The sequence below is a fragment of the Ictidomys tridecemlineatus genome, chromosome 14 (assembly GCF_052094955.1).
Source record: "Ictidomys tridecemlineatus isolate mIctTri1 chromosome 14, mIctTri1.hap1, whole genome shotgun sequence".
Lineage (NCBI taxonomy): Eukaryota > Metazoa > Chordata > Mammalia > Rodentia > Sciuridae > Ictidomys > Ictidomys tridecemlineatus.
The window spans coordinates 38,348,999-38,376,004 of record NC_135490.1 but is presented as its reverse complement, the minus strand read 5'-3'; the positions used below and the strand labels follow the sequence as shown (position 1 = coordinate 38,376,004).

The following is a 27,006-nucleotide window of genomic DNA, read 5'->3' as shown; positions in this document are numbered from 1 at the left end:
ATGAGGCTCTAATTGGAAAACACCTTAAGCCATTAATTTGGACAAAGGAATGCCAAATGCTTTTAAAACTCTGAAGGATGGATTGATGTCTGCCCCTACTTTAGGACTGCCTTTAAAAAGAGTCATCTAAACTGTGTGTGCATGAATGACAAGAAATTGTGTTGGGAGTTCTTATTCAGTTGCTGGGGAAGAGTTCTCCAACCTGTAGCTTATTTCTCAAAGCAATTAGATTACAGGCCCAAGGGATGGACTCCTTGTATCGGGGCAGTAGCAGCCATTCATGATGTACCAAAGGAAGCTGAAAATTTTACACTTGGACAGGCAATTACTACAATATGTCACATCAGATGTTAACCTTGCTGGAACAAAAGGGTAGATACTGGCTAATTGCTGAGAAGCTAGGTAAATATTAGGTGATATTGTTAGATGATTCTAATGTGGCTTGTCAAATGACGTCAACTTTAAACCCAGCTAAGTTGCTGTCCTCAAGGCCTCAGCCTCCATTAATGCAACAAAATTGTGTGGAAGTTCTTCTTCTTTCTTTGGGGAGGGGGGCGGTGGTTACTGGGGATTGAAAAGAGCTGAAACATACTAAGCAAGTGCTCTACCACTGAGCTACATCCCCAGTCTTGTTTTTGTTTTAGGACAGGATCTCGCTAAGTTGCTAAGGTTGGCCTTGAACTTCTGATGCTGTCTCCTGATTACAGCACTTCAAGCCTGGCTGTGTAGAAGTTCTCGATGCTGTCTTTTTTAGTGGACCAAACCTGATGGATTAGACATCTGACCACACAGATTGAACTCTGGAAGCAGCTTTATGGATTATGGACAATGACATTCTGAGTGTGCAACAGTGATTTTATAAGAGGTCATCAAGTCAAATCCCCTCTAGGCAGGTACATCTGTTCAAAAATTAACAGTCTTTACACAGGTCCTTGAACTTTCCAAAGAAAAACATGCTAACATTTATACTGACTCAAAAGTATGCCTTTCTGATTATCCACACCCATGGGGCCAGATGGAAAGAGAAAGGGCTTCTAACCTCCAATAATAAAGACATGAAACCTCCTTCAGGAGACATGCAAACTCTTGAAGGCTGTCCTCATGCCAAAAGAGGTGGCTATCATACACTGTCCCAGATATCAAAAAGGAGACTCCATACTAGGCCAGGGAAATTGACCAGCTGACCAGGTCAATAAGATTTAGATTCACACAAAACCATGTTCCCCAGCCCCCAACAGACATCTGATATTAACTTGACTTCTTTCTCTCCTGTATTTTCAGAAGATGAAAGAAAAGCCCCAAAATGGGGTTTTAAAGAGCAGGACCCTTCCTGCCACTGGGAGGTCAACTCTCACGGAATCATCTTATTACTGAGAGGCTTGTGTTTGCCATAGCTAACTATTCATCAGAGCTCTCATTATGGACAAGATGTGTTAACTGAATTCATTAGGCCACATCTCAGAGGGCCATAACCTGGAAATGCTAACTTTGTGCCAGGAATAACCCAAACAGAAAAGCTGACCAAAGCTCAGGGGGTCATATCTCTTTGAAGACTGAAAAGTAGATTTTACCCAGATGTCTAAGGCTTTCAGAAACTACAAATTATCTACTAAATTTTGTTGACATTTTTTTCTATTTGGGTGGAGGCCTATCTACCAGGACAGAAAAAGCATCAGAAGTGGGACAGGCTCTACTAGCAGAGAAGATCCCCAAGTATGCCGTACCCCATTCTACAAAGAGCAACAAGAGCCCTATCTAGGTCACCAAGGTAGTGAAGCAAGTGAGCAAAGCCCTAGGAATTTATCAGACTGCATACTTCCTGGAGAGCTCAACTGATAGGTAAGATGCAGGTGATCAGGAAAATTATCTTATATGGGAAAAGGTATTGCCTACTGCCCTTGTCCACATTATGGTTGCTCCTAGAAGCAGACTACAATATGGAGACCATTTCAGGCTTCCATAAAGGAGATATTATCTCCACACTTAGAATATGAAAATAAAATTAAGCATATATACAGCAACTTCATCAAGTTCTAACTTCTATGCATGAGTTTGCTTTCTATGCAATAAAATATTATCCTATGGAACTCTTTCCCACTGGGAGACTGAGTACATTAAAGATGTTGAAAAATCAGAATCCAGAAAGACAGCTGACAGAAAAGTAGATGGGCCCTTATGATAGACTTCTAAACATGTACACTTCTTTAATTTACAGATGTCAGGCTGCAGATCCACCACACTCAAGTAAAAAGAGCATCACCAGAAACAACCCTCCTATCGTCTTCAGTATCAATAGTCATTCCACTGTACAACCCCCTGAAAACCTCAAATATCTCTTCAAAAAGCAAAAGTTGCGTGAGACACACACTAGATATTACTGTCACTCTTTTCTTTCTTTGTCTTTTCCTTACTCCAAATCAGATCCATTCTAACCTGTTATAACACTTAGAATGTGAAAATAAAATTAAGCATTATGAACAGCAGCTTGATAATATGCAATATGTGGGTCTTAATGTTTCTGAAGTCTATCATCAGACTATCTGCTGGGTGTGCAAAGAGCTCCTTATCTCTGCCACCAACAGACTACCCTGAAAGATCTAGGCAGCCAATCAGTCTACATACCAGATTCTTCAGATCGTCTGGAAATCTGGGGGAATGTATTTTTCCTTCACCTGTTGGAAAATGCTTATTCCCTTCCTCTAAGCAAGAAGATCCTGAGATGTTTCTAACAGCAGCTGAAATAAAATAGCAAGTGCTTGCTTTATTTTAAGTACAGGTCAATGCCATGCTTTGGGTAGACTATGGGGTATACAACAGAGTTGGGCTGCTAACTGCAGAATAAGTTCAATTAGGTGAAACAGTGGCTCTATGCATCGAAAAACTTAATGATAGCTGGGTACAGTGGCACACACTTGTAATCCCAGGGACTCAGGGGGTTGAGGCAGATGGGTCACAAGTTCAAGGGCAAACCTGACAACTTAGTGAGACCCTGTCTCAAAATAACATATAAAAAGGGTTAAGAATATAGCTCAGTAGTAAATTTCCTGAGTTACACCCCCAGTATCCAAAAAAAAAAAAAAAATACAAAACAAAACAAAACCCTACAAAACCAAAAACAAAACCAAAAGAAACCACAAACCAATCAACCCTGAATAATTCTTGTAGGACTAAATAATGTACTGGACTCTCTGATAGATTCTCTTAAAATGATAGTCAGTTATGCATCTATGTGACTTGGGTGACAAAATCACTCACTAAAGGCAGGGAACATTCTGTGCCACGGAGATGGTAATGGACTTAAAGAAGCCACGGTGGCTTTATTTGCCCTATGACCGGATTGGTCAATACACTTGGCGTCACCCACACTTTCCAGGATGAGTTGTCTCCCATCCGTTGACAGTTCCACATAAGTATTATAAAACCAGGTACCTTGGCTGTTCCATACCTGAATATACTTATTCCAGAATCTACCTCCATTAATACAGAATTTCATATAGAATCCCCAGCAGTCACTTTTTAATCAAACCTAAGGGGTCATCAGTTCTTAAATGAGACCACACAAATCTACAATGTAGTCTTCCAAAATTGGATGGCCTTAGATTTTGATTGCTGCCTAATAGGGGAACTTGTGTTCTCTTTTAACAGAGAGTACTGGGTGGTACACACCTCTAATTCCAGCAACTTGGAAGGTTAAGACAGGGGGATCACAAGTTTAAGGTCAGCCTCAGCAACTTAGTGAGGCCCTAAGTAACTTCCTAAGTAAATTCCTTCTAAACGGAGATGCTTAATGTTTGGGGCTATTATTTTTCTTTTTTTTTCCTCCTCTTTGGGTGATATTTGTCTTAGCACATTTTTAAGATGGGTGCTTGAACTGTAAGTATCAGCAAGAAAAAGCCTCTTACATTTTTCAGACAAGGCCCAAGAAAGTTCTCTTACCCTTTCGAAGTCTTCCATTTCAAGTTCCTACATCGCCCCTGTCAGCATTAAGTCCTTATGGCCCCCCATAGAAATAGAATGATGACAGTGGGAATTTGAAGGAGGGCCCAGTGTCTGACCTAACTAACTTCATCTTGCTTCTCTTTTTATTTCCTTCCAAGTTCTCCTGAATCATTCTGTTCTGTAGATTCCAAGAGCAACAAGTCTGATGGATAAATACCCTGTGACAAGGGTTGAAACTATGTCCCACACAACAGCAACTTTCTTGTGACTGACAAGGCCCTGCCTTACAGATCCTGAGACAAGGATCAAACAGACCATGGTGTGACTATGATTTACTGAGCTGTCAGCTGTGAAAACCTCCACAGCTATGCAAATCCTCATCCCTTGCCTTTGTCTCCTTTTCTATAAAACCTCAAAGTTCTGATCAGCCTCTTCAAGGCAGATCTTAAGTCACTGACATTATCTGTTCTTTCCAGGGCAGCCAACACCAATTAAAACTCCTTTCCTGCGTTCACCATTGTTCACCTCTTCACCTGGCATTTTGGGATGGGTTGCCAAACCTTGTCCATTGAGACCTCTGGAGCCAGGGTTTTTACCCTAAAACTCTGGTAACAATAGTGTGCTGATACATATGGCACATACAATTTATTGAGAAATGTATGGTGCAAATAAGAAAATGGCACCAAGGTACAATAGGAATTTAGCAGGTTTCAGGAATAAATGGATAAAATAAATGTTGAATGAACAAGTCAGAAGCTGGAAAAATATACAGGATACAGTGATGATGACATCAGTTTGGTTTCTTCTTTCAGTAAGGGGGAAAATTAATTAGAAACTGTAAAAGTAAGGCATAATACAAATAATCAAACTAAAATGTTGTGTATTTTTGGATAACTGAGAGGACCTATTTGAATTTTCTTTCAGGGCAATAGAGTTGGAGCTTTAGAATTATAGAAAAATGGGCTGGGGCTGGGGCTCAGTGGTAGAGCTCTTGCCTAGCACGCGTGAGGCACTGGGTTCAATTCTCAGCACCACATAAATAATAAATAAATAAAGATATTATATCCACCTATAACAAAAAAAAAAAAAAGAAGAAGAAAGAAATAGAAAAACAAATGTGATCATAGCACACTGATCTCCCATACCCCCGTACTGGGGATTTAACTCGGGGGTGGTCTATCACTGAACTATATCCCTATTTTTTTTTTTTTTTTTTGAGACAGGGTCTCCTAAGTTGCCAAAGTTAACCATGAACTTGTAACCCTCTTCTTCAGCTTCCTGAGTAGCTTGGATTATAGGTGTGTGTCAATACATCTGGCTCTGTTGTGACTACTACTATTATTATTATTATTATTATTATTATTATTATTATTATTGGAAGAGTCATATAGACAAGGCACAGAGAACTAAATGGCAGTTGTATTTATTTTATCAACATCGACTAACCAAGAGTAAAAATGGAACTGAAGAAGAAAAGAGACAAAAATAAGATAGAGGGACACAGATGTCTAGAGGTTCTAGCCAAGGGAGTTCAGAAAGACAATGAAAGAAAGGCAACTAAATTAGAAAAGAAGTAATACACAATGAAGTATAAAGAAAATCTTACGGAATTTACCAAAAACATTAAAATGAATAAATGCAAGGCTGCAGGATATAAGATCAATGTATAAAAATCAATTCCATTTCTATACACTGACAATGAGCAAACTGAAAATGAAATTTAAAACATGATTCTATTTATAATATCACCAAAAAGAACAAAACATTTAGAGCTGGGCATCATGGCACAAGCCCATAGTCTCAGCTATTTGGGAGGTTGAGGTAGGAGGATCACAAGTTGAGGCCAACCTGAGCTACTTAGTGAGAACCTGTTTCTAAATATATAGATAGATACATAGGGCTGTGGATGTAGCTTAATGTGGAGTACCCCTGGGTTCAATCTCTAGTACAGGGAGAAAAAAAGAATAAAATACTTAGGAATAAATTTAACCAAGGAAATATAAGATTGGTATACCTAAAACTGTAAAATATTGTTAAAGAAATTAAAGAATTAAGTAATGGAAAGTCATCCATGTTCATGGGTTGAAGCCTCAATATTATTAAAATAGCAATATTCCTCAAATTTATCTTCAGATTTCAACAAGCACCCAAATACCCCCAATTCTTCCTGGTTTCTTTGTATAAAGTGGACATGTTAATCCTAAAATTCATATGGAAATTCAACAAGCCTAGACTATCCAAAACAATCTTGAAAAAACAAAGTTGGGGGACTGATACTTCAGTTTTAAAATGTACTATAAGAGTTATACATTAAACCTTTATCATAAGAAGACTGCCTGTAATAAGTAAGATAATTCTGTACTACGGCAAAATTTATTATAATCCCAGTAACAATGGCTTGATTACCGTACTCAGGCAGTGTGGTACTAGCATAAAGATAGACACAAATAACAATGCAACTGAGTATCTACAAATAAACCTATATTTATGGCCAGTAACATATCACATATCTGATGAGACATATCTAAAATTCATAATGATCTTACAACTCAGTAATACTAATACTAATAACTCAATTAAAAAATGGACAAAAGATCTGAATAGACTTTTCCAAAGTGGATAACAAATGTTAAAAATAAGCTAAATTTTTATCTACCATTATAGTATGAGACAATGCCTAAAGTTAATTAACTCAGACAAATATATAAATATATCATTGATGTTGATATTCATAAAGATAACTACAGGTGATTTAATTTTTAACACCTAAGATAGCAGAGCACTAATCAATTAAAGAAACTGGGCTGTAACAACTAGCATGGCAATAGATGTGGGTTCTAGATGACTACTACCCTTAAATAATTACCTGGTCAACTAAGAACAGAAACAGTTAAAAGTGATTGCTCTAAACCACAGGGCTGGGGTAGAAGGAATGGGGCAAGAGACTGTTAATTTTCATAAGCCTGTCCATATTATTTGATATTTTAAAACTATATACACCTTGATACAAATTTTAAATGTTAATTTTTAAAATTGAATGCTTTTGTTTATTTGTTTTAAAAAAATATTTTTTAGTTGTAGTTGTACATAATACCTTTATCTCACTTATTTATTTTTATGTGGTGCTGAGGATCGAACCCCAGGTCTCACACTTGCAAGGCAAGCGCTCGCTTTAGCTCTACCGCTGAGCCACAACCTCAGCCCATATTTGTTTATTTTTATGTCGTGCTGAAGATTGAATCCAGTGCCTAATACAGGCTAGGCAAGCACCCTGCCACTGAGAACTACAGCCCCCAAATTTGTATGATTTTATATATAGTATGAGGAAGATTTTCAAATATTGATTCTCTGACATTATTTTTAAATGTTTGAAACTATCACTATCTAAAATTATTTTAAAATAATAACAGCTACTGCAATGGAGGACACAGTACTTGAAATTCTCTAGTCCTTTAAGTAAATTTGGGAATGGATACCAAAAAAGTAGCATTCTATTCAAGAAAATCTTAATTTATAAGTATGAATCTTTCAAATAACATTAAGAAGGCAATTATTAACTTTAGAAATTTAATTCTTATAAAAAATAATTATTCAATATAAAATTATTCTAAGTATCAGACCTTTTGGTTAAAATAGGACTTCATTCACAAAAATCCAATTTACGCCCATTTTCTCAAGTTCAAGCAACCAGAAATTGAATGGTCCTGTTCAGGATGCAAGTCTCAGATCCACTAGTGATTTGTGTAGACGGTTACAAAGCTAGAGATAAGCAGAAACCAGGGCTAACCCTGCTCTGTCACAATTTCCTACAGCAGTAACAATAAAATCAATGCTTCAATCTGATTCCTAATAGAGAATAAGATGTACTAAGTTCAGTGCTTTTGATGATCACTAGAATTAACTCAGCAAATAAGTGAAATGCAATGACTCCTGTTCCTCTCAATAATTATATTGCATATCCTGGGTTCTGAAGCCAATGTAAAAATGAAATTACAAACACATTTCTTACTAGACAAGTGTGAGGGAAGTTGAAAGTGCTCTGTCAAGTTTTAGAAGAGAAGTCAACCTGCCCCAGAGGTAAAAGCTAAAGAGCAACCTCGCAATAATACATGTGGGAGTCCAAGGTTGATAACTATGATAATCCAGTCTATCATAAACAGACACGAAACATGCATACTTTTAGTTCCAAGAACAAAGCGTAAATGTTGAGTCAAAATAAGTAACAGTCATGAGACCTCAGTATTTCAGGTGCTCAAAAGGTGCTGACCCAGAAATCATTTAAACATAGCATTTCTAACTATCCCCAAACTTAACTATACATGGTTTTAATAGGCAATCTTATCAAGCCAGGTAAAAGTTAAAATAGATGATACATAAAGATTAGAAATAGATGATAGCACAGAGATGGTATGCAGCATGGTATACTGTTACTTTATCACAGGAAAAACAGTCAAATTTAGAATCTTAACACCTTCCTCACAGTCTCCCTCTCTTATGTTGCTTTCTAAGGGCAATGAAAACTTAATATTTTAATCTATTTGAAACTCTGGAAAGTGACTTCTTAAAGTTTTCTGGATCAATGAATTCCCTGTAATTATTCTGATTATTTGAGAAGAACTTAAGCCTTTGAAATTAATCAGTATTTAAATCTTCTCCACTTGTTAAGAAAAATTAATTACAGAGCTACCGAACATAACATACTTAGGAAAATATTTACAACATACTTACTGAAAATTATTTCATTAAAGGCTCAATCAATACTCTACACTGAAGAGGGGGGAAAAAAGAGCAAAAAGTAGCAGCAGCAGTGGCCTGGCATGTGGCCCGTGCCTAACTCCAGAGACTGAGGCACAAGGATTGCAAGTTCGAGCTAGCCTGAGTAAATTAGTGGGATGCTGTTTCAAAAAATAAAAAGAACTGGAGGTGTAGTTCAGGGGTGAACCCCACTGGGTTCAATTTCTGGTACCATACACACAAAACAGAAACAAAACAAAACTTGTCCAGTTCCTTAAAATATTTGAGTCTTGCAAAATTAATGAGAACCTCAATGAAGTGCTTCTACTAATGTACAAAAAAGTTCTGAATGCCCTTGTGTGTTTTTATATACTCAGAAAAGAATGAGAGATAATTTAAAGAATAATAACTCATGATTTTTATATCTAACAGAAAAGCTGAATAATTCTAGCAAGGCAATTTTTAATTCATTAGCTATTCTAAATAAGATTTGTTTCCTAAAATGCTATCTAAAATTTAGCAGGCATACACCTGAAGAAAAAAGGGCCTGTGTCTTGCACACATAATGCATATGAGCATGTAAATGTTTTCAGGGCTTCAATGGAATGATCCCTATTAAACTGCTGATATGTAGGTAAAAGGAATATGAATAAACCCTCCAAGAGGGCACTGGCCCTGTCTATCTTGTTGACTGACTTGCTGCCAGCATGTGGAATGGAGTCGAGCACATGAATACTATATGAATAAGCGAACAGATCATTCATGTGTGGTCCTTTCTTTGTGAACTGGGGAAAAGCCCATGTAGTACAACAGACACAGGTGAAGTCATGTGAGATTTATACAATTTTGGAATCTTTGTGAAAAATTACTGTTAAACCTGACTTGAAATCTAATGCCAACAGTGTTCCTATTTGTATGAGAAGCTGATGCATAAAAATGTTCCCTTCAGCAATTCGTTACTGAGTCATTATCTTTCAACATACAACAACTTATGAATCTGCTCAGATTTATTACTAAGAACAGTCATCTCTCCATAACTTTCTTTCTGATAAATCCTCAGCCTACTACAACCTATTTTCTGCCCCCAAACTGCTTGAGTCAAGATAATCAATGACCTCCAGCTACCAAATGGAATGGACATTTCGTATCTTAACTGCATTCAACATGGGTAACCTGTCCCAACACTCACAGCCAGGTTATTTCTGCTTTGCTCTTGAACCCACAATCTCATAGAATACCTACCTCAGACAAGACTACTCTGAGACATAATGAAACAAAGCAAGGGTACTTCATGATTCTATCTATGCACTGACAAAAACAAGGACACTGTGCAACCCATAAAATATTAAACACCCCTCCTCTCCTTAAATGAATGACTTATGTTTTTCCCCAAGAATTGCCCCACTTTCTGAAAGCATCCAATCAAGAGCAACCCCCAAATTCCTTAGTCCTACCCCAAATCCAAATTTTGTAATTTTTTTTCTAACCCATGGTTGCCCATGGTGTGCATTCTCCCTCAGCTCAAAAAATATTACACTCAGTTTGTTCAACTACTAGTGTGTTCCTGGTGGTCTTTGGATGAAGGGTACCCAACAGCATCAAAGTATTAAATTCTTTAAAGACCCTTGTAATCCCAACTCCCCTCAAGCAAATTAATTCCCTATACACATTAAGGCAAACTAATTTTATTTTTCCTTTTTCTTTGAATCCTTGTCCATATGTACATACTGTGTATTTTTCTATTATTTAAATAACTGTACTTACTGTTTTACATTCTGCTCTTATCTGCTAAATATTACATCAGTTTTTAGTGGCTGAATAATATCCCATCATGATTGATTCTTAAAGCATTTCTCCTTATAGGAATAAAACAATAAAGGAAATTACACTTTGCTTCCAATGTCCTATATAAACTATACATCTTCCTCAGCCTCAGGTCAGATGTACCCATGTTTTAGTTATCTTATCTGCTAGCAAAGAAAAGTGTAGCCTTAATGGTTTTGTTTTGGACTGGGCATTTAACCCAGGGACTTGGCATGCTTAGAAAGCACTCTACCTCTGACATAATGGCCAGCCCCCAGTCTTACTACTTTAAAAGCAATGAGTTATGAAAGAGTGCCAGACTGGGTGCCAAGAGGCTTGACTTTAGGAATGCTCAGTGAACAATAGTGTGACCTCTGGCTAGAGATTTTCTCATTCTTGGTATACTTCCTCTTGTCTACAAGGAGTCACGCTGGTCACTCACTGTCTATTGCAGTTGTCAAGTCAGTGGCCCTGTGACCAGCTTGAGGGAAAAGGCCACAAGACCGGCATTCCCATGACTGGGGGTGAAGGCTACAACCGGCGTGCTGGGGCCTGCTCTGGGCGTCTCCCACTGCCCAGACCGAGACGACTGGCGATGGGAGGCTTCCGGTGAGGGTTTATCTCCTTGAGGAGAAAGCACCTAGTCACCAGAACAAAGTCATCAAGCAGTCTGCAACTTGAGTAATGCACACAATCGACTGGAATTTTTTCACTAAAGATTTCTTTCCGGATGTGAAAGCTTGGAACTGGTAGTTCAAATATTAGTACTCAAATGTGAGGGTGTGCAAACCATACACAGCCATTCTGCGGAGTTTAGGATTTCCCTAAAAGGAGTTCTGGTTCCATAGAGCACCAAATCAACCAGGTATGGGGCTCACCTGCCGGTTTGTGGCCACACTCCTGCGAGCGAAACCACAAATCTCATAAAGTGATTGCCCGCGACCAGGTGTTCCTCACTCCCTGCCCGCTCTGCCACACCTGCACTTGCGCCCCCGCCTGCACCTGTGCCCCCATCTGCGCCTCGGTTCGAGCTCACCCACCGGCGGCGCGTGCTGCGCCAAGGCGCAGGTGGCTGCCGCAGCCAGAAGAACGAAGATGAAGCGACTCTGGCCCAGCATCATTCCAGCCGCAGCCGCTTCTCCTGGGGACTCCCGCCGACGCCTGGAGAGGCACCCCAGGGCTCAAAGCAAGCCGCGCCCCCACGGCCCCGTGACCCGAGACTCTGGACTGCACCACGCGAGGACGGGGGGTGCAGAGGAGGAGACCGTGGGAAGGAGGAGTCTGGCGTGACAAGAGTTGCGGAAGGGGAGGCAGGACGAGGGAGCTTTCCGACGGGAGGAGTGACCCGCGTGATAGGGTGAGTTATTTAAAAGTCCAACAGGAGTTCTTGCTCTCTGGCTTGCACTTTCTGGTCCAGGCATCATTTTGTAAACGCTTCATGAAAACTCAGAACTTTAAGCCTCTTCCTAAGGGGAGTCTTCGCTTGCCTTAAGAAGGTGCGGTTTCTTGGTGTCTCCCCCGCCGCCCCGCGAGCTGTGGTTGGGTCCAGCTTTAGCCCCGCCCCGGCTGGTGGGGTTGCGGAACCTTTCCCAGAGTTTTCGCCCTTATTGGTGCGCTACCTGCGGGCTGCCAGCTTGGAGGCGTCTGTGCTCAATCCCCAGCCGACCTGGGCGAGGTCTGTGCTGGGGCTGCTCTGTGCTCAGTGCCCACGAAACGGATTTAGAGACTCAAAACTCAGTGTAACTAAAGTGTAAACATGGGTCATCTTTGCCTTCGGCGGAAAGCCCGCTCGAAATAGGTTATTCATCCTGACTGCGGGATCACTGGATAAAGTGCAGGTGACATGGTAAAGGGAGGCGGAGGTCATCTACTCCACTGGGCCACTCACAGGCTGTGAATAGCCCACCGGGCTTTCACTGCAGAGTTAAGTCGCGGAATTTAGGCTTCAGTGCCTTACTCTTGCACTCAGGTGAAATGAACGGGTGGAACCAATGCACCTTCTTTGATGTTTCAGCCATTCTGCAGCGATTCTGTTTTCTCCTAACTCGTGAATCAGTTTAACTTGGCTGAGCTGAAGTAAACCTAGGAGGGTAGCCGCTCCGTGTCTTAGAATGCTACCGAAAAGCTGTGAGGTCTACGGAAGTACAGTATTTGATTGGCTTTCATGTGTTCCATGGTCGAAGCATTCACCATGATAGGGTGAGTTACTTAAAAGTCCAACAGTTGTTCTTGTCCTCTGGCTTGCACTTTCTGGTCCAGGCATCATTTTGTAAATGCTTCATTAAAACTCAGAACATTAATAACTAAAATCGTCACTTTTTTTTTTTTCACTGCCGGGTATTGATGTATTTCGTGTATGTTGGGTAGGGGGAGAAATTGCAGCTTCATCCATTTGTTACTTCCTGAGTCTTTTTGTTGAAGGTTGGGAAGTGAGAATTTGATGTTGGTTCTTCCTCTATATTGGGAGGGAGATGGTAAATAACTTGTATTCCTTAAGGAGGAAGTTTGACTTTTGAAACATATCACATGGTTAAAGCTCATTGAGTTACTCCTTCAACCTTAAGCAAGCAGATAATTAAAATATTCAATATTAGCAAGGTGGTGAGCACCTGTAGTCCCAGCTATTCAGGAGGCTGATGCAAGAGAATTGCTTGGGCTCAGAACTGCAGGGCTAGTCTGGACTATCTACATAATGAGACCCTAATGTAAAATTTATAGTAAAATTTACTGTAAATCTACATTGTGGGGCTGGGGTTGTAGCTCAGTGTCAGAGTGCTTGCCTAGCATGTGTGAGGCACTGAGTTCAATTCTCAGTCCCGGGTATTAAATAAAAATAATATAAAATAAAATAAAGGTCTCATTGTCAACAAAAAATACTTACATATATATATCCTACAATGTACCAAGCATTTTTCCCAGTACAGGGAGAAACAACAACAACAACAAAACAACTTTTGAGGGAAACAATACATAAGGGAATAGAACACATAATATTGCATATAATAGTAGAAGTTAGTAAATGTTAGAGAGCAGACCAAGGACCAAGAGGATCTACAGTGTGGAGGTTGGGAGAAGGAAAAGATGTAATCTTGTAGATGCCCAGGAAAGCATATTCCAGACAAAAGTAGCACCTGGTACAAAGGCTTGAAAGTGAGAATGTGAACATACATTTCAAAAAGCTAGGAGAAAAGGATTTTCAAAATTTTTACTATGAAGAAATGTTTGAAGAGATAGAGATGTGTTAAACTTGATTTAAACATTACATGTTGTATACATGTATCAAAATATTTCATGGTTCTCCATTAATATGTACGATTTTAATGTTTTTATGTGTCAGCTAAAAATATACTTACCCAGTGGCACATGCCTGTAATCCCAGCTACTCAGGAGGCTGAGGTAGGAGGATGGCAAGTTTAATGCCAGCCAGGGCACACAGATGGTAGAATACTTGCCTAGCATGTGTAAGGCCTTGGGTTGAATTTCCAGTACTGCCAAAACAAAAACAAAAACTCCAACACCACCATCAACTTGGAAGGCTGAGGCAAGAGGACAGACTGTTCAAAGCCAGCCTCAGCAAAAGCGAGGCACTAAGCAATTCAGTGAGACCCTGTCTCCAAATAAAATGTGCTTTGGGAAAAAAAAAGCATATATAAGACCGAAAAAAAGAAGATACTAGGCAAAACTCACGAAATCTGAATAAAGTATGTACTTAAAGTAATTTTTAAAAAGCCAACATGACAATGTACTTGGCATGTTCAGCTATAACAAGGAAACTGGTAGGGCTGGAGTAGAAGGAAAAAGGGGAAAATAAATAGATGAAATCAGAGAGGTAAGGAGAGAGCAGATTTTGTAGAGCATTAAGAGCCACGGTAAGAATCTGGGCTTCACTCTAGAACAAGTGTAATGCTGAATACATACGTTTTGTGTCGAATATGCTAAATTACCCTGGACTTAAACTAAGTCTATTAGGCTGTGTGCGGTGGCAACCTTCTGTAATCCTATTGGTTTGAGAGGATAAGGCAGGAAGACAGCAAGTTCAAAACCTTAGGGGCTTGGGTTGTGGCTCCGTGGTAGAGCGCACTTCTGGGGTAGAAGATTCCCATCTTTTAGTAGCTGTTACCAAATCAAACCTATTCGATATGAAGATCATTCACCTTAAATACTATAGTATTATTGGGATTGAACCCAGGTGTGCTGAGTCATATCTCCAGCTCCTTTTACTTTTTTGAGACAAGGTCTTGCTGAATTGCCTAGGGAATCACTAAATTGCTTAGGTTGGTAACAAAATGTGATCCTCCAGCCTTGCTAGCTGCGGTGATTATAGGCATGTGCCACAATGCTCAGCTATTGGAAGCAATTTAAACGTGTTCCTCAGAATATTTTTCCTCTATGAAAAGGAGGAAATTTTTTTTAGTTGTAGTTGTACACAATATCTTTATTTTACTTATTTATTTTTATGTGGTGCTGAGGATTGAACCCAGCGCCTCACATATGCTAGGCAAGCACTCTACTGCTGAGCCACAACTGCAGCTCCCCCCGTACTTTTTAATTTACTTTATTAATTAATTTTGGTACTAAGAATTGAACCTTAGGGGCTCTTTACCACTGAGCCACATCCCCAGTTCTTTTTATTTTTTTCAGACAGGATCTAAGTTTCTGAGGGTCTCTCTAAATTACTGTGCCTCAAATTTGCAATCCTCCTTCAGCTTCCCAAATTGCTTGATTACCAGCATGTCTATGATGCCCAGCCCCAAATCAAATTCTTTATGCAGAAAATTTACATCGAATGGCATGATATTCTTATGCACAACTTTCATATAATTATGCACACAGTGTTCAAAGGCCAATTATATACTGTTGATTTTCTTTTCAGACAATTACAATTTATATCTATCTTCCTGAAATTATATCATTTTATTCATGTCATTTTCTAATATATATTTTTTGGGGTGCTGGTGATTGAACCCAGGGGTATTCTACCACTGAGCTATATCCCTAAACCCTTCTAATTTTTATTTTTAGAGGGTCTCCCTAAATTACTGAGGGCATTGCTGAGGCTGGCCTCAAACTTGCCATACTCCTGTCTCAGCATTTAAAATCTCTGAGGTCACAGACATGTACTGCTGTACTCTGCTAGCATATCTTTATTTATTTTTAAAATTTTTTTTAGTTATACATGGACACAATATCTTTGTTTATTTTTATGTGGTGCTGAGAATTGAACCCAGTGCCTCACATGTGTGAGGCAGGTGCTCTGCCACTAAGCCACAGCCCCAGCCTTAGCATTATCTTTCAAAAAATATTTTTAATGTATTCCATTTTTCAATACTAGAAATGTATGGAAAGTCAAAACAAGATGTATGGTCATAGGAAACTTTGCAATGATTTTTAGCATACTGACCTATTCACAGAAAATGGTATTTACATATATAAATGAATGGTTATATCTGTAGAAGGGTGGTTCAGATACTGCACAGAAGCATCAAGTTTGAGACTTGGGCAACCTGTTTTGTTTGCAAGAGTCAGCATAAGTAATCAAATTGTTTATGGGAATAGCTGAAGTTCTTGGCAAGCTATGAACTTCCTATCTCCTACCTAACATTCCTAGGTTCCTGAGGTACTGCCTTGATTTATAATCACTGCAACCTAACCACCACACCCTAAATGAAATATACCACACATTACCCAGAACAGGTAGCATTGGATTTAATAAAACTGTATTTATAAAAATTTGTACTAGAAGGTAAAAAAATAATATGATGTTTTAGTATGAAAAATAAACATTTTAACAGAAGTATTTACAAAATTCACAGAAGTTTTTTTAAGGCTTAGTATATTTAAAATATGTTCTGAGGACTAGGGATTTAGCTCAGTGATAGAGTGCTTGCCCTGGGTTTGATCTTATCACTGAAAACAAACAACAACAAAAACAAAACTATAAAACAATTTTCTATAGTTTCAAAAGATTTTTGTTTCTCTTTTCAGGAAATAATCCAGATCAAAAAAAGATGTAAGATATGGACTATTTGAAGTCATATAAAATTATTACATGTTTACTTTCCTTCAGTAGCTTTAACACATAAAGATCACTTGCCTTATATTTTACTTTTAGATTAAAAAAATACATAAAATCATTACCTTCAGCTTGAAAAATACTTTTTTCTGTTACAAAACTAAAAATTTAGTATTCAGACTTAATCTAGTTGTTCTCCATAAATGTCAAAATAAAATAGTTATGTTAACTATCCTTTGTTTACTTATCTTTGTTTCTTTGTTAAACAAGTTGAGGTCTTTTTAAATCCCTGACATTTGAATTTGAAGGGCCATTTTGATTATATATATAATTTTGTTCTATTTTTACTTTCCTTGATGAGACATATGTTTCTGGAAAAAAAGTTTTTTGTTTGTTTTGCTGTGCTGGAGATCAAACCTAGGGCCTTGTATATGCTAAGTGTGTGCTCTAGCACTGAGCTCTATTCCTGTCATCCTGGAACTTTATCTGTCATAGTAGAGAAGAGCAAAGATGGAAGGGAAAATGTAAACCAAATGAGTATCTTGAAAACTTTCCATGTATTTATTTCATTAATCCAGACTCTACCCTCTGGCTAATATTGTACAGTGTGGATGTTTCACAAACCTCAATTCCACTCCTTCATTGTGTGTCAGCTACGTGATTCGAATGAGACATATCCTTATCTCTGGGGGTGGGTCCTGATTGGCCTAAAAATTTGAAGTTACTCTATCATTCTTGCCACAGTGCTTGGCATAGGCCTTAGTCACTCAGATGTCTGAACCAAAAACAAGCTATGGTTTGAAGCGCAGGACTTTTGCTCTATAATTGAGACAAAATTCCTCTTTCCTTTCCTAAGAGGAAGTTACTAATCCCTAATGCTGATGGCACTCATGCCATAAACTTGAAGGGAGCCACCTAAGATGAAATATATACCATGGACAGCACAGTGGAAAGATGAAAAGAAATTGGGTCATTGATAACATTGTTAAGATGCTAGATCAACCAGGAGCCTGTCCAACAACTGGACTTTTCATTTGCATAAGCCACTACTTTATTATCAAAGCCAATTCAAATTGCTTTGCTTGCAAGTTAAATTATTTTATCAAAGAGTATCCTGATATATACAAATAAGTATTTCTCCCTTCTCAATAGCACTAGGACGTACAGTAAAGTTATGAAGATTAAATGTCAGCCTCTTCACTTACGTAGAATCCTTGCCAAACTTTTAAGAAATTTTATACTTGTAATTTTGCATTTTTTTTTTACCTTAAAGACTACACCCCAAATTTCAGAAGCTTCAGGCCTCATAAAACTTGGACCTGTCAGATGTTTTGGGGAGGAAACTTTACCTTTCTCTCCAGTGCTTTCCATTCATGTCCCCATAGGGGAGGAGTGACTTACCTAATTGGTAAATTGCTGAAAGGATTATAGCACATGCATGACAAAGTCTGTTTCTGGCTCTGTCATTCAAATCTGCCTGCCAAAATGGTAGGCTCATTGTAGTCAGCCCTGGGTGATAGGAATAGAAGCAGAAGCCCAAATTGGCAGGCCTCCAACAAATTTTTAAAACACCATGTTAGCATGGTAGCTCTGAAAATTCTGACGAAGGCACCCTGAAAAGGAAGCTTTGGGAGACATAGAAAGAAGGTAGTTGAGGAATGGAGACTTATAAGTACACGCACCCCTGGCCACCAGTGGTGTGGGTCCTGTCTCACCCCTCTAGCCTGATCCTCCTCTCAGTTCACTCCCTCTTATGTTTGCTGTGCCCCTAGGAAGAAGTTGCATTTATTTAGTGTTTTAATGTACAAATTCATTCCAGAGGAAGAGGAATTGGAATCCCATTTTGGCCTCAAGTCCACAGTTTTCCCTTTTTCAGCATAATCAGAAACAAAGCTGATAATGAGTCCCTTCTAATGCCTGTATATATTTCTCAATTGTTCTCAATTCAGACAGGTGGGGAGTATGATGATCAGACTGAAATGACAACCAAAATCAATAATAACAATTATGGCATTAATATACGTAAAAAGGTACTAGAAGACCATTAAGTACGAATCAGAAAGACACACATACAGTAATACATTAACTCCAGATCTCAGGGAGTTTACACCTAAAAGAATCTCTCTCTCTCTCTCTCTCTCTCTAACACACACACACACACACACACACACACACACTTATAAAAGCAACTCTGATTCAAATATATTTTATACATATTCAGTTAGTTACAGTAGTTTGAACACATGGGATTAGCATTTTTAGAAGAGTATTAGAATTTTCATATGGCGAACCTACTATTACCAACATACAAAACATTCGAGATTATAGCTGCTCCTTACCAACATCATAGCTTAGCAGCACAGTGCACTATAGAGTATTGGTTGTTTTCCCTTGAGATGATGTGGCTAACTGGGAGATGTGGCTTGCTGCCACTGTTCATCATCATAGGATACTAACCCAGGAAAAGATCAAAATTCCAAATTCAAAGTGTGGTTTCTACTGAATGTGCATCTCTTTCACACCAGCATAAAGTCAAAAATATTTAAGTCAAATCATCCTAAGTCAGGAACTGTTAGTTCTTGACTTGACCTGGAAGCTAGTGTCATTGCACTGTAGTTAGCATCTGTAGACCTCTGGTGGGAGTTGTGCTGTTTCTCCTCATTTCTTAAAGGTCTTCACACCTGGCCCATTATCACTGTAATACAACTCCTAGTGAACACTCTTAGTGATTTTAATATCCACAAAGATAATCCTTCCAATATTCTACTTCATTGGCCTCTTGACTTCAAATATTCAGATACATGCTTAAATTTATTGGATAATGCTGCTGCCGCTGTTGCTAGGGATTGAATTCAGGAGCTTTACATGCTAGGTAAGTGCTCTTTACCACTGAGCTATATTCCCAACCACATATCTTAAACCTGGAAATATTTAATTCATTTTGTTTCTGGGATACCACCATCTTTTGATTCTTGTCTTATTCATGGGCCACATCTTGAATATCCTCTGTTGGTTTCTTCTCATGGACTGACTTACATGTGGGATACCCAGGGCTTGATCTTCAGATGTCTTTTCTCTTTTATCTATGCTTATCCTTTATGTAATTTCATCCAATCTCATGGCTTTAATGCCATTTGATTCTTAATGATTGCTATGGTTTGAATGTGTCCCCTCTAAAGTTCAAGCATGGTAAATGTGTTTTATTAAAAAGTGGGCCTTTAAGAAGTGATTAGGTCATAAGGGCTGCTCCTTAATTCATGGGGTTAAGAATTTTATTAAAGCGATTCAGCCAGCTTTTGACCTCTTTTGCCCTTCTGCCATATGAGGATGCAGTAAAAAGTTCTTCATCTAAATCCAGAGCTTTGATCTTTAGACTTCTCATCCTCCAGAATTGTAAGAAAATACATTTTAATTGCTTATAAATTACCCACTCTCAGGTATTTTCTCATTGCAACACAAATGAACTAATACAATGACTCAAATTTGTATCACTAGCTCAAACCATTCTCCTGAACAGGACACTTACATATAATAGCATCTATTTTGTATATCTTAGAGACATCTTAAGTTTTCATGTCTGAAAGTGAAATTTTTGTTTATTCTGTCTTAACATCATTACCCATTCTAATAGTCAAGCCAGAAACTTAGGAGTTGGCTCCTCTTTTCTTTATTGACTACATTTAATCTTAATGATTAAGATAGTTAATTATGTTTTAAATAATCCTGTCATCTTCTATCCTCACTGTCAACACCTGGACTCACATATTTTTCCCCCTCTCTTCTCCAAAACTTCCTCTACATTGCAACCATAATATCACTCAGTGTTCCTGCCCACTAGTTTTCTGAGCATGGAATATTTTCTCCCATGCCAGTCTTTCACACATGGAATCCTACTCATTCTTCAGAGTTCAGTTTGACACACATCCTCCTTTCCTGACCTACATCTCTCCAACCCAAGTTTCTTCCCCCTATTAATCAATTCTCAGATATCCTGTACTTTTCCTTGCTAGTACTTTGCACACTTATAATTATTTGATTAATCACTTATGATTAATCAAATCATTTATGTTTGCCTTTCTTAATAGGTGAACTCCATCAATACAGGAATCATGTCTGTGTCATTTATCACCATATTTGCAATATCAAGCACAATATCTAACATAATGTGGATGCATAGTAAATACACAATGTTCATTTAATTGAATGACTATAGAGCTTAGGAAACCAACCTCTACATAACAATGTTTTGTTAGAAAATGTACTCAAGTTCTAATCTGGATGCTAAAACATTGTCCTATCCTCTTCAACCATTTTTTTTTCCTTCTCTTTCTTACTCTTTCTATTCACAGGTACGATGTTCACACTATTCAGCCTGTATGTAGAATGTGTCCAATTTGTGATGGGCACTGGAAATATGGATTCTGGAAGAAGCTTTGGGTAAAGGACCAAGGATAAAGGATCTTGGGTAAAGGACACCTTGGGACTAGGTTATTAGCTCAGAGTATATAAGGATAACTTTTCTATTGTCCAGGCTTGAAAGTTAAATTTTAGGTTTTTTTTCTAGTACAGCTACATGATGTACAACTAGACCACAATCTGATACATCCTTTATCAGAATCATGTTAGAAAAGACAAAATCTACTCTTAGTAACATTATGTCCAAAGATATGAAGGAGGGGAATCTATGAGTTGTGGGATATGTACACAAAGTGACTAAACCTATTTACTTCCACAAAAAGTGGGTAAGTCCCACTGTTTCTTGCTAACTTTTACCAACATTATGGCTGAAAATGCTATCTCATTGTTTTATTTGGCTGTTCCCTAATTACTAATGTGATGGGCTGCTGGGGTCTGCTCTCACTGGCTCATAAGCCAGTTGAGTCTAGTGGCACTGCACTAGTAGCTTGAATAATCTATGATATTTATCCTACAGAAATAAGCAAACACTACAATTCAGGGCTTTTTCTCCCTGGAGAGTCGGTTGTTAAATATTACCAGTTCACCACTGTTGATAAGGTTGAATATTTTCTCATGTACTTATGGGATTTTATATTTCATTTGAAATACTTGTCTAATGCTTATTTATTAAAATTTTAGCATTTTTTCTTTCTAACTCATTCAGTTCCTCTTCATATATTAAAAAATACTAATCTTGCAGGGTGCGGTGATAAGGCCTGTAATCCCAGTGCTTTAGGAGGCTGAGGCAGAAGGATTGCAAGTTCAAAATCAGTCTCATTAACTTAGCAAGGTCCTAACCAACTTAGTGAGACCTTGTTTAAAAAAAAAGAAAGAAAAAGGGTTGGGACTGTAGCTTAGTGATGAAGTGCCCCTGAGTTAAATCCCTAGTACAGAAAACAAAACTAATAACAACAAAACGAATCTTTAACCATTTAAAGTTGCTATGGTGGGGATATGGTTTATGTGTTCCCTAAGAGTTCATGTGTTGGAAGCAGGGTTCTCAGTGTGATGATGTTAAGAGGTATTGGGACATTTGAAATGTAGGAACTTACTGGGAAGTCATTAGGGCATTGGGACATGCCCTCAGAAGGGATTAACATAGTTGTCATGGGACCCTATTCTCTGGCTTCCTGTTTCACCATGTGATCTCTCCTTTTATACACTCTTATCTCATCTACCAGGCCTTCATTAGAGCAAAGCTCATGCCAGCACCATGTGCTTGAACTTCTAGAAAGGAAAGCTAATAAACCTCTTCATGAAAGTATCCAGCATCAGTTGTTTTATTATCCTAACTAATAAAAATATTTTACAAGTATCTTCTCCCAGAATGCAGTTTGTATTTTTATTCCCGTTTTGCCTTTTTTATTAAAAATATCTTTAAAAACTTTGGATAGCCAGGTATGGTGGTACAGGCCTGTAATCTCAGTAAATTGGGAAATCGAGGGAGGAAGATTGCAAATTCAAGGCCAGCCTCAGCAACTTAGTGAGACCCTGTTTCTAAATAAATAAATAAATAAATAAATAAATAAATAAATGGTCTGGAGATGTAGTTCAGTGGTGATAAAGCACCTGAGTTTAATCCCTAGTACAAAAACAAAAAATTGTTTTTGAACATACATACAAAAATCTACACATAATTAATGGCATACAACTTGATGAGTTTAGAGGTATGTATATTCTTAAAACAATCACTATAATCTATGTCATAAACCTACTTGTTATCTCTAAAATTTCCTCCTGACCTCTTATTTTTGGTGCTAGGGATCCAACCCAGACCTGTGTCCATGCTAGGCAAGGACCCTACTGCTGATCAAAGTCCCAGTTCTTATATTTTTTTGTGTATGAATACAACACTTAACATAATGTTTACCTTCCTAGCAAATTTTTAAGTACTGTTAATTATAGGCACTTTATAGCAGATCTTTAGGACTTATTTATGTTGTATAACTGAAACTTTGTACATTTGGTGAATACTTTTCCACTAGTTTCCCCTTATCCCAGGCTCTGGCACTCACCATTATACTCCGTTTCTTCAACTATTTTACACATTGGTCATACAAACAGCATCACATAACATTTAGCCCTCTGTATCTAAGTTACTTCCCTTCACATGATGTCTTCCAGGTTCAGCTATGTTATAGCCAATATGCAGGTTTCCTTACTTTTTAGGTCTGTATGTATCACATTTTCTTTACCCATCCATATGTCAATGTACATTTAGGTTGCTTCCACACCATGGCTATCATGAATAATGTTGTAAAACATGGGAGTGCAAATTTTTCTTCGATATCCTGATTTTGATTGCTTTAGATAAATACTTACAAATGGGATTACTGAGTCATGTGTAGTTCTGATTTTGACTGTTTAAGGAATTTCCATACAGTTTTCTTTCCATTATGGCCACACAAGTTCATATTCCTGTCAACAGTTTACTAGGGCTTCCTTTTTTTCACATGTACTAACATTTATTTTTATTTTTGTAAAGGTCATTCTAGCTGGTATGAGGTGATATCTCATTGTGGTTGTAATTTGCATTTCCCTGGTTAATCATGCGGAATACTTTATCATACCTGTTGGCTATTTATGTCTTCTTTGGAGAAATATCTAGTTTCTTTGCTCGTCTTTTTCTTTTTTTTCTATTGAGTTGCAGAAGTTTCTTATATAGTTTAGATATATTAGATGAACAGATTTCAAACATTTTCTCTCAATCTGTATGTTTTCTGTGCTGTGCAGAAACACTTTTTTTTGGTGCCAGGGATTGAACCCAGGGGTACTTGAACACTTGAGCTACATCCTCAGCCTGTTTTATTTTTTGAGACAGGGTCTTGCTAAGTTGCTAAATTGCTGAGGCTGGCTGTGAAGTTGCAATCCTCTTCCCTCAGTTTCCCATGATGCTGGGATTACAGGCCTGCACACTGTGCCCAGCTGTACAGCTTTTTAAAATTTGATGATTTCACTTTATTTTTATTTTTGTTGCCTATGTTTTTGGTGTCATTTCCAAGCAATTACTGCAAAGCCAAAGTCCATGTTTTCCCTTTAGAGATCTTCTAGGAGTTGTATGGTTTCAGGTCTCATAATTGTTTTTGATCTATTTTTTTTTTGTGTGTGTGTAATGGTGACAGATATGGGTCCAATTTCATTCTTTTCCACATAGATACCCACTTTTCTCAAGACCATCTTTGAAGAGAAAAACCCTCTCTGGTTTTCCCATTGTGTACTCTTGGCACCTTTGCCAAAAGTCAGTTGACTATATATATGTAGGCTTATTTCTGGACTTTCTATAGCTGTGCAATATATTTTGATATCAGGATGGGTGAACCTTCAATTTTATTCATCTTCCTAAAAATTTCTTTGGCTGTTTGCAATTTGCAATTTTTTTTTTTGTTCTATACAAATTTCAGGATTTTCTATCTCTGTTTAAAAAAAAAAGTGGGGCTGGGGATGTGGCTCAAGCGGTAGCGTGCTCACCTGGCATGCGTGCGGTCCGGGTTCGATCCTCAGCACCACATACAAATAAAGATGTTGTGTCCACCAATAACTAAAAAATAAATATTAAAAAATTCTCTCTCTCTTTATTAAAAAAAAAAAGTGCCATTTGAGGGGCTGGTGATGTAGCTTAATGGTACAGCACTTGCCTAGCATGTGTGAGGCCCTGGCTTCAATCCCCAGCACTACCAAAAAAACACCATTGGGATTTTGACAGGGCAGGGATTGCATTGAATGTGTAGATCACTTTGTGTAGCATGGACATCTTAATTTCCACTCCATGCACATGGAATGTCTTTCCATTTATTTCTGACAGCTTTAATTTTTTTCATTAGTGCTTTATATTTTTCAGCGTATAACTCCTTTGTTAATTCCTGAGTATTTAATTTTTTGATGCTACTGTAAATGAGATTTTAATCTTGCTTTTGAATAAATTGTTGTTTATAAAATGGCACAAATGTTTTGTGGTGTTGGAGAGTGAACATTGGGCCTTATAAAACGTTAGACATGAGCTCTACCACTGAGCCATAACCCTAGACAGAAAATGTCATTGAATTGAAAGTGGATTTTGTATCCTACATTTTTGCTCAATTTACTAGTTCTGACAATTTTCACCCCATCAGAATTCTATGTGTTTTCTGGATAGAAGATCATGTCATCTGCAAGCAAAGATAATTGTATTCCTTCCTTCTGATCTGGATACCATCCATCTATCAATCAATCTATCTAATTGCTGGCTAGAACTCCTAGTCCAGTGTTGCACACAAATGTCAACAAGTGGGCATCTTGCCCTAGATGGAAGAGGAAAAGATTTCAGTTTTTCATTATTGGATAAGATGTCATTTGGGGCTTTATATGACCTCTTGTTGAGGAAAGTTTTTACTACACATAATTTAATGAGCATTTTCATCATAAAAAGTGTTTGTCAAATGCTTTTTCTATTTGTTGGGTGATGTTTATTTTTATCCTTCATTCTATTACTTTATTTATTTTAACATTTATTTTAATATTTATTTTTTAGTTTTCGGCGGACACAACGTCTTTGTTTGTATGTGGTGCTGAGGATCGAACCCGGGCTGCACGCATGCCAGGCGAGTGCGCTACCGCTTGAGCCACATCCCCAGCCCCATTCTATTACTTTAAAAAACCATTTTTTTAGTTGTAGATAGACACAATATCTTTATTTATTTTTATGTGGTGCTGAGGATCAAACCCAGGCCCCACATTGGAAGGCAAGTGCTCTACCACTGAGCTACAGCCCCAGCCATTCTGTTAATTTTTGATGTATGACATTGATTTATGTAAATTAAACCATCCTTGTATTGCAGGTATTAACCCCACTTGATTATGATATGTGATCCTTTTCACATGTTGTTGATTTTAGTTTGCTAATATTTTGTAGATGATTTTTACACCTACATTTAACAGTAATATTGGTCTGCAGTTTTCTTGTTGTCTTTGTTTTTGATATAATGATACTGTCTTGTGAAAGAAGTTTGGAAGAGTTTCCTAGTTTTTGGATGATTTAAGGATTGATATTAATTCTATAAGAAACGACCTTGTAATGGCTTAATCTGAATGATTACATGCTTCCAACTATGTTATTTTTATCCAACATTTTATCTTTAATGCCTCTTCTACAAGTGAAGCATTGTTATTCTTTTATACACTTTTGCTTGGCTTTACCATTAGCATATTTTAAGTATATCTACTTTTTTTTTTTTAACCTTTTGACCTGTGGGATAATTTTCCTTCTAACTAACTTTTTAAAAAATGTTTTAAAATTGTCCCATGATCTACTTCTGGTGAATTTCATTTTTATTTGTATGACAATGTTTTTCTTTAGCTTTTATTCTGGAAACAAGTTTTAGAGTATAGCCTTCTAGACTGACAATCATTGTCTCTACTAGGTTTAGAAAATAAACTGCGAAGAAAATTAAATAATTAAATATATAAACAAAGATGGTTGGAAACTGAGGATATTTCAAATTGTGTATCTATTTTTTTTTTAATCAAAGTGTACTAGGTAACTAGCATGAACTGCCATGATCAGTTAGTCAGAGTTAGAGATGCATTTACAACTTAAGAAGGTGGAGCAAAGGCAAACTATATATCCCAGCGGGCTTGTAGATAATTTAAAGTAGAATAAAATATTAGCTGGGCTGAGGTGGGAGACTTTTAAGGCAGGTAAATGTAAGGCCACACCATAGCATGGATACTGAAGTCACTGAAATTGAGGAAGGGAAGACAATAAAGAGGAAGATGATGAACCAGGTTTCAAGTGGGCTATGACATTGAAGAGCAATGCATTTGCAGTGGTGATAGGTGTGGATAGTATGTGGTTCAAAGCCCAAGTTGATGGGTGAGAACAGTGAGGAGTTTCAAAACTAGTATTTGGAGCTACTTGATTCTCCAACTCTGGATACATTGGAATGAGAGACAAATACAGGTTGGAAAAAAAATCGAGGTATTTTCACGGGAGAGTCAAAAGGAAATGGTCTACTGAAATTTTTAAATGTGTTTTTGTGAGACAGAATCTCCGTCTGTTATCCAAGCTGGCTTCAAATTCCTGG

General features: G+C 37.8%; 1 protein-coding gene across 2 annotated transcripts in view; it reads right to left on the bottom strand.

The window, feature by feature from the left end:
• The window catches only part of Asah1 (N-acylsphingosine amidohydrolase 1), a 55,605-nt gene that overhangs the window by 25,257 nt on the left and 3,342 nt on the right, over positions 1–27,006 (bottom strand). Inside the window, exon 1 of one of the 2 annotated variants that reach the window (XM_005329185.5) lies at positions 11,517–11,739. The exons of the other annotated variant lie outside the window; for it this stretch is intronic. Coding sequence (XP_005329242.2) covers positions 11,517–11,597 — 81 coding nt within the window. The 5' untranslated portion in view covers positions 11,598–11,739. Of the gene's footprint in view, positions 1–11,516; positions 11,740–27,006 lie in introns of those variants that run through there. 2 annotated transcript variants of the gene reach the window in all.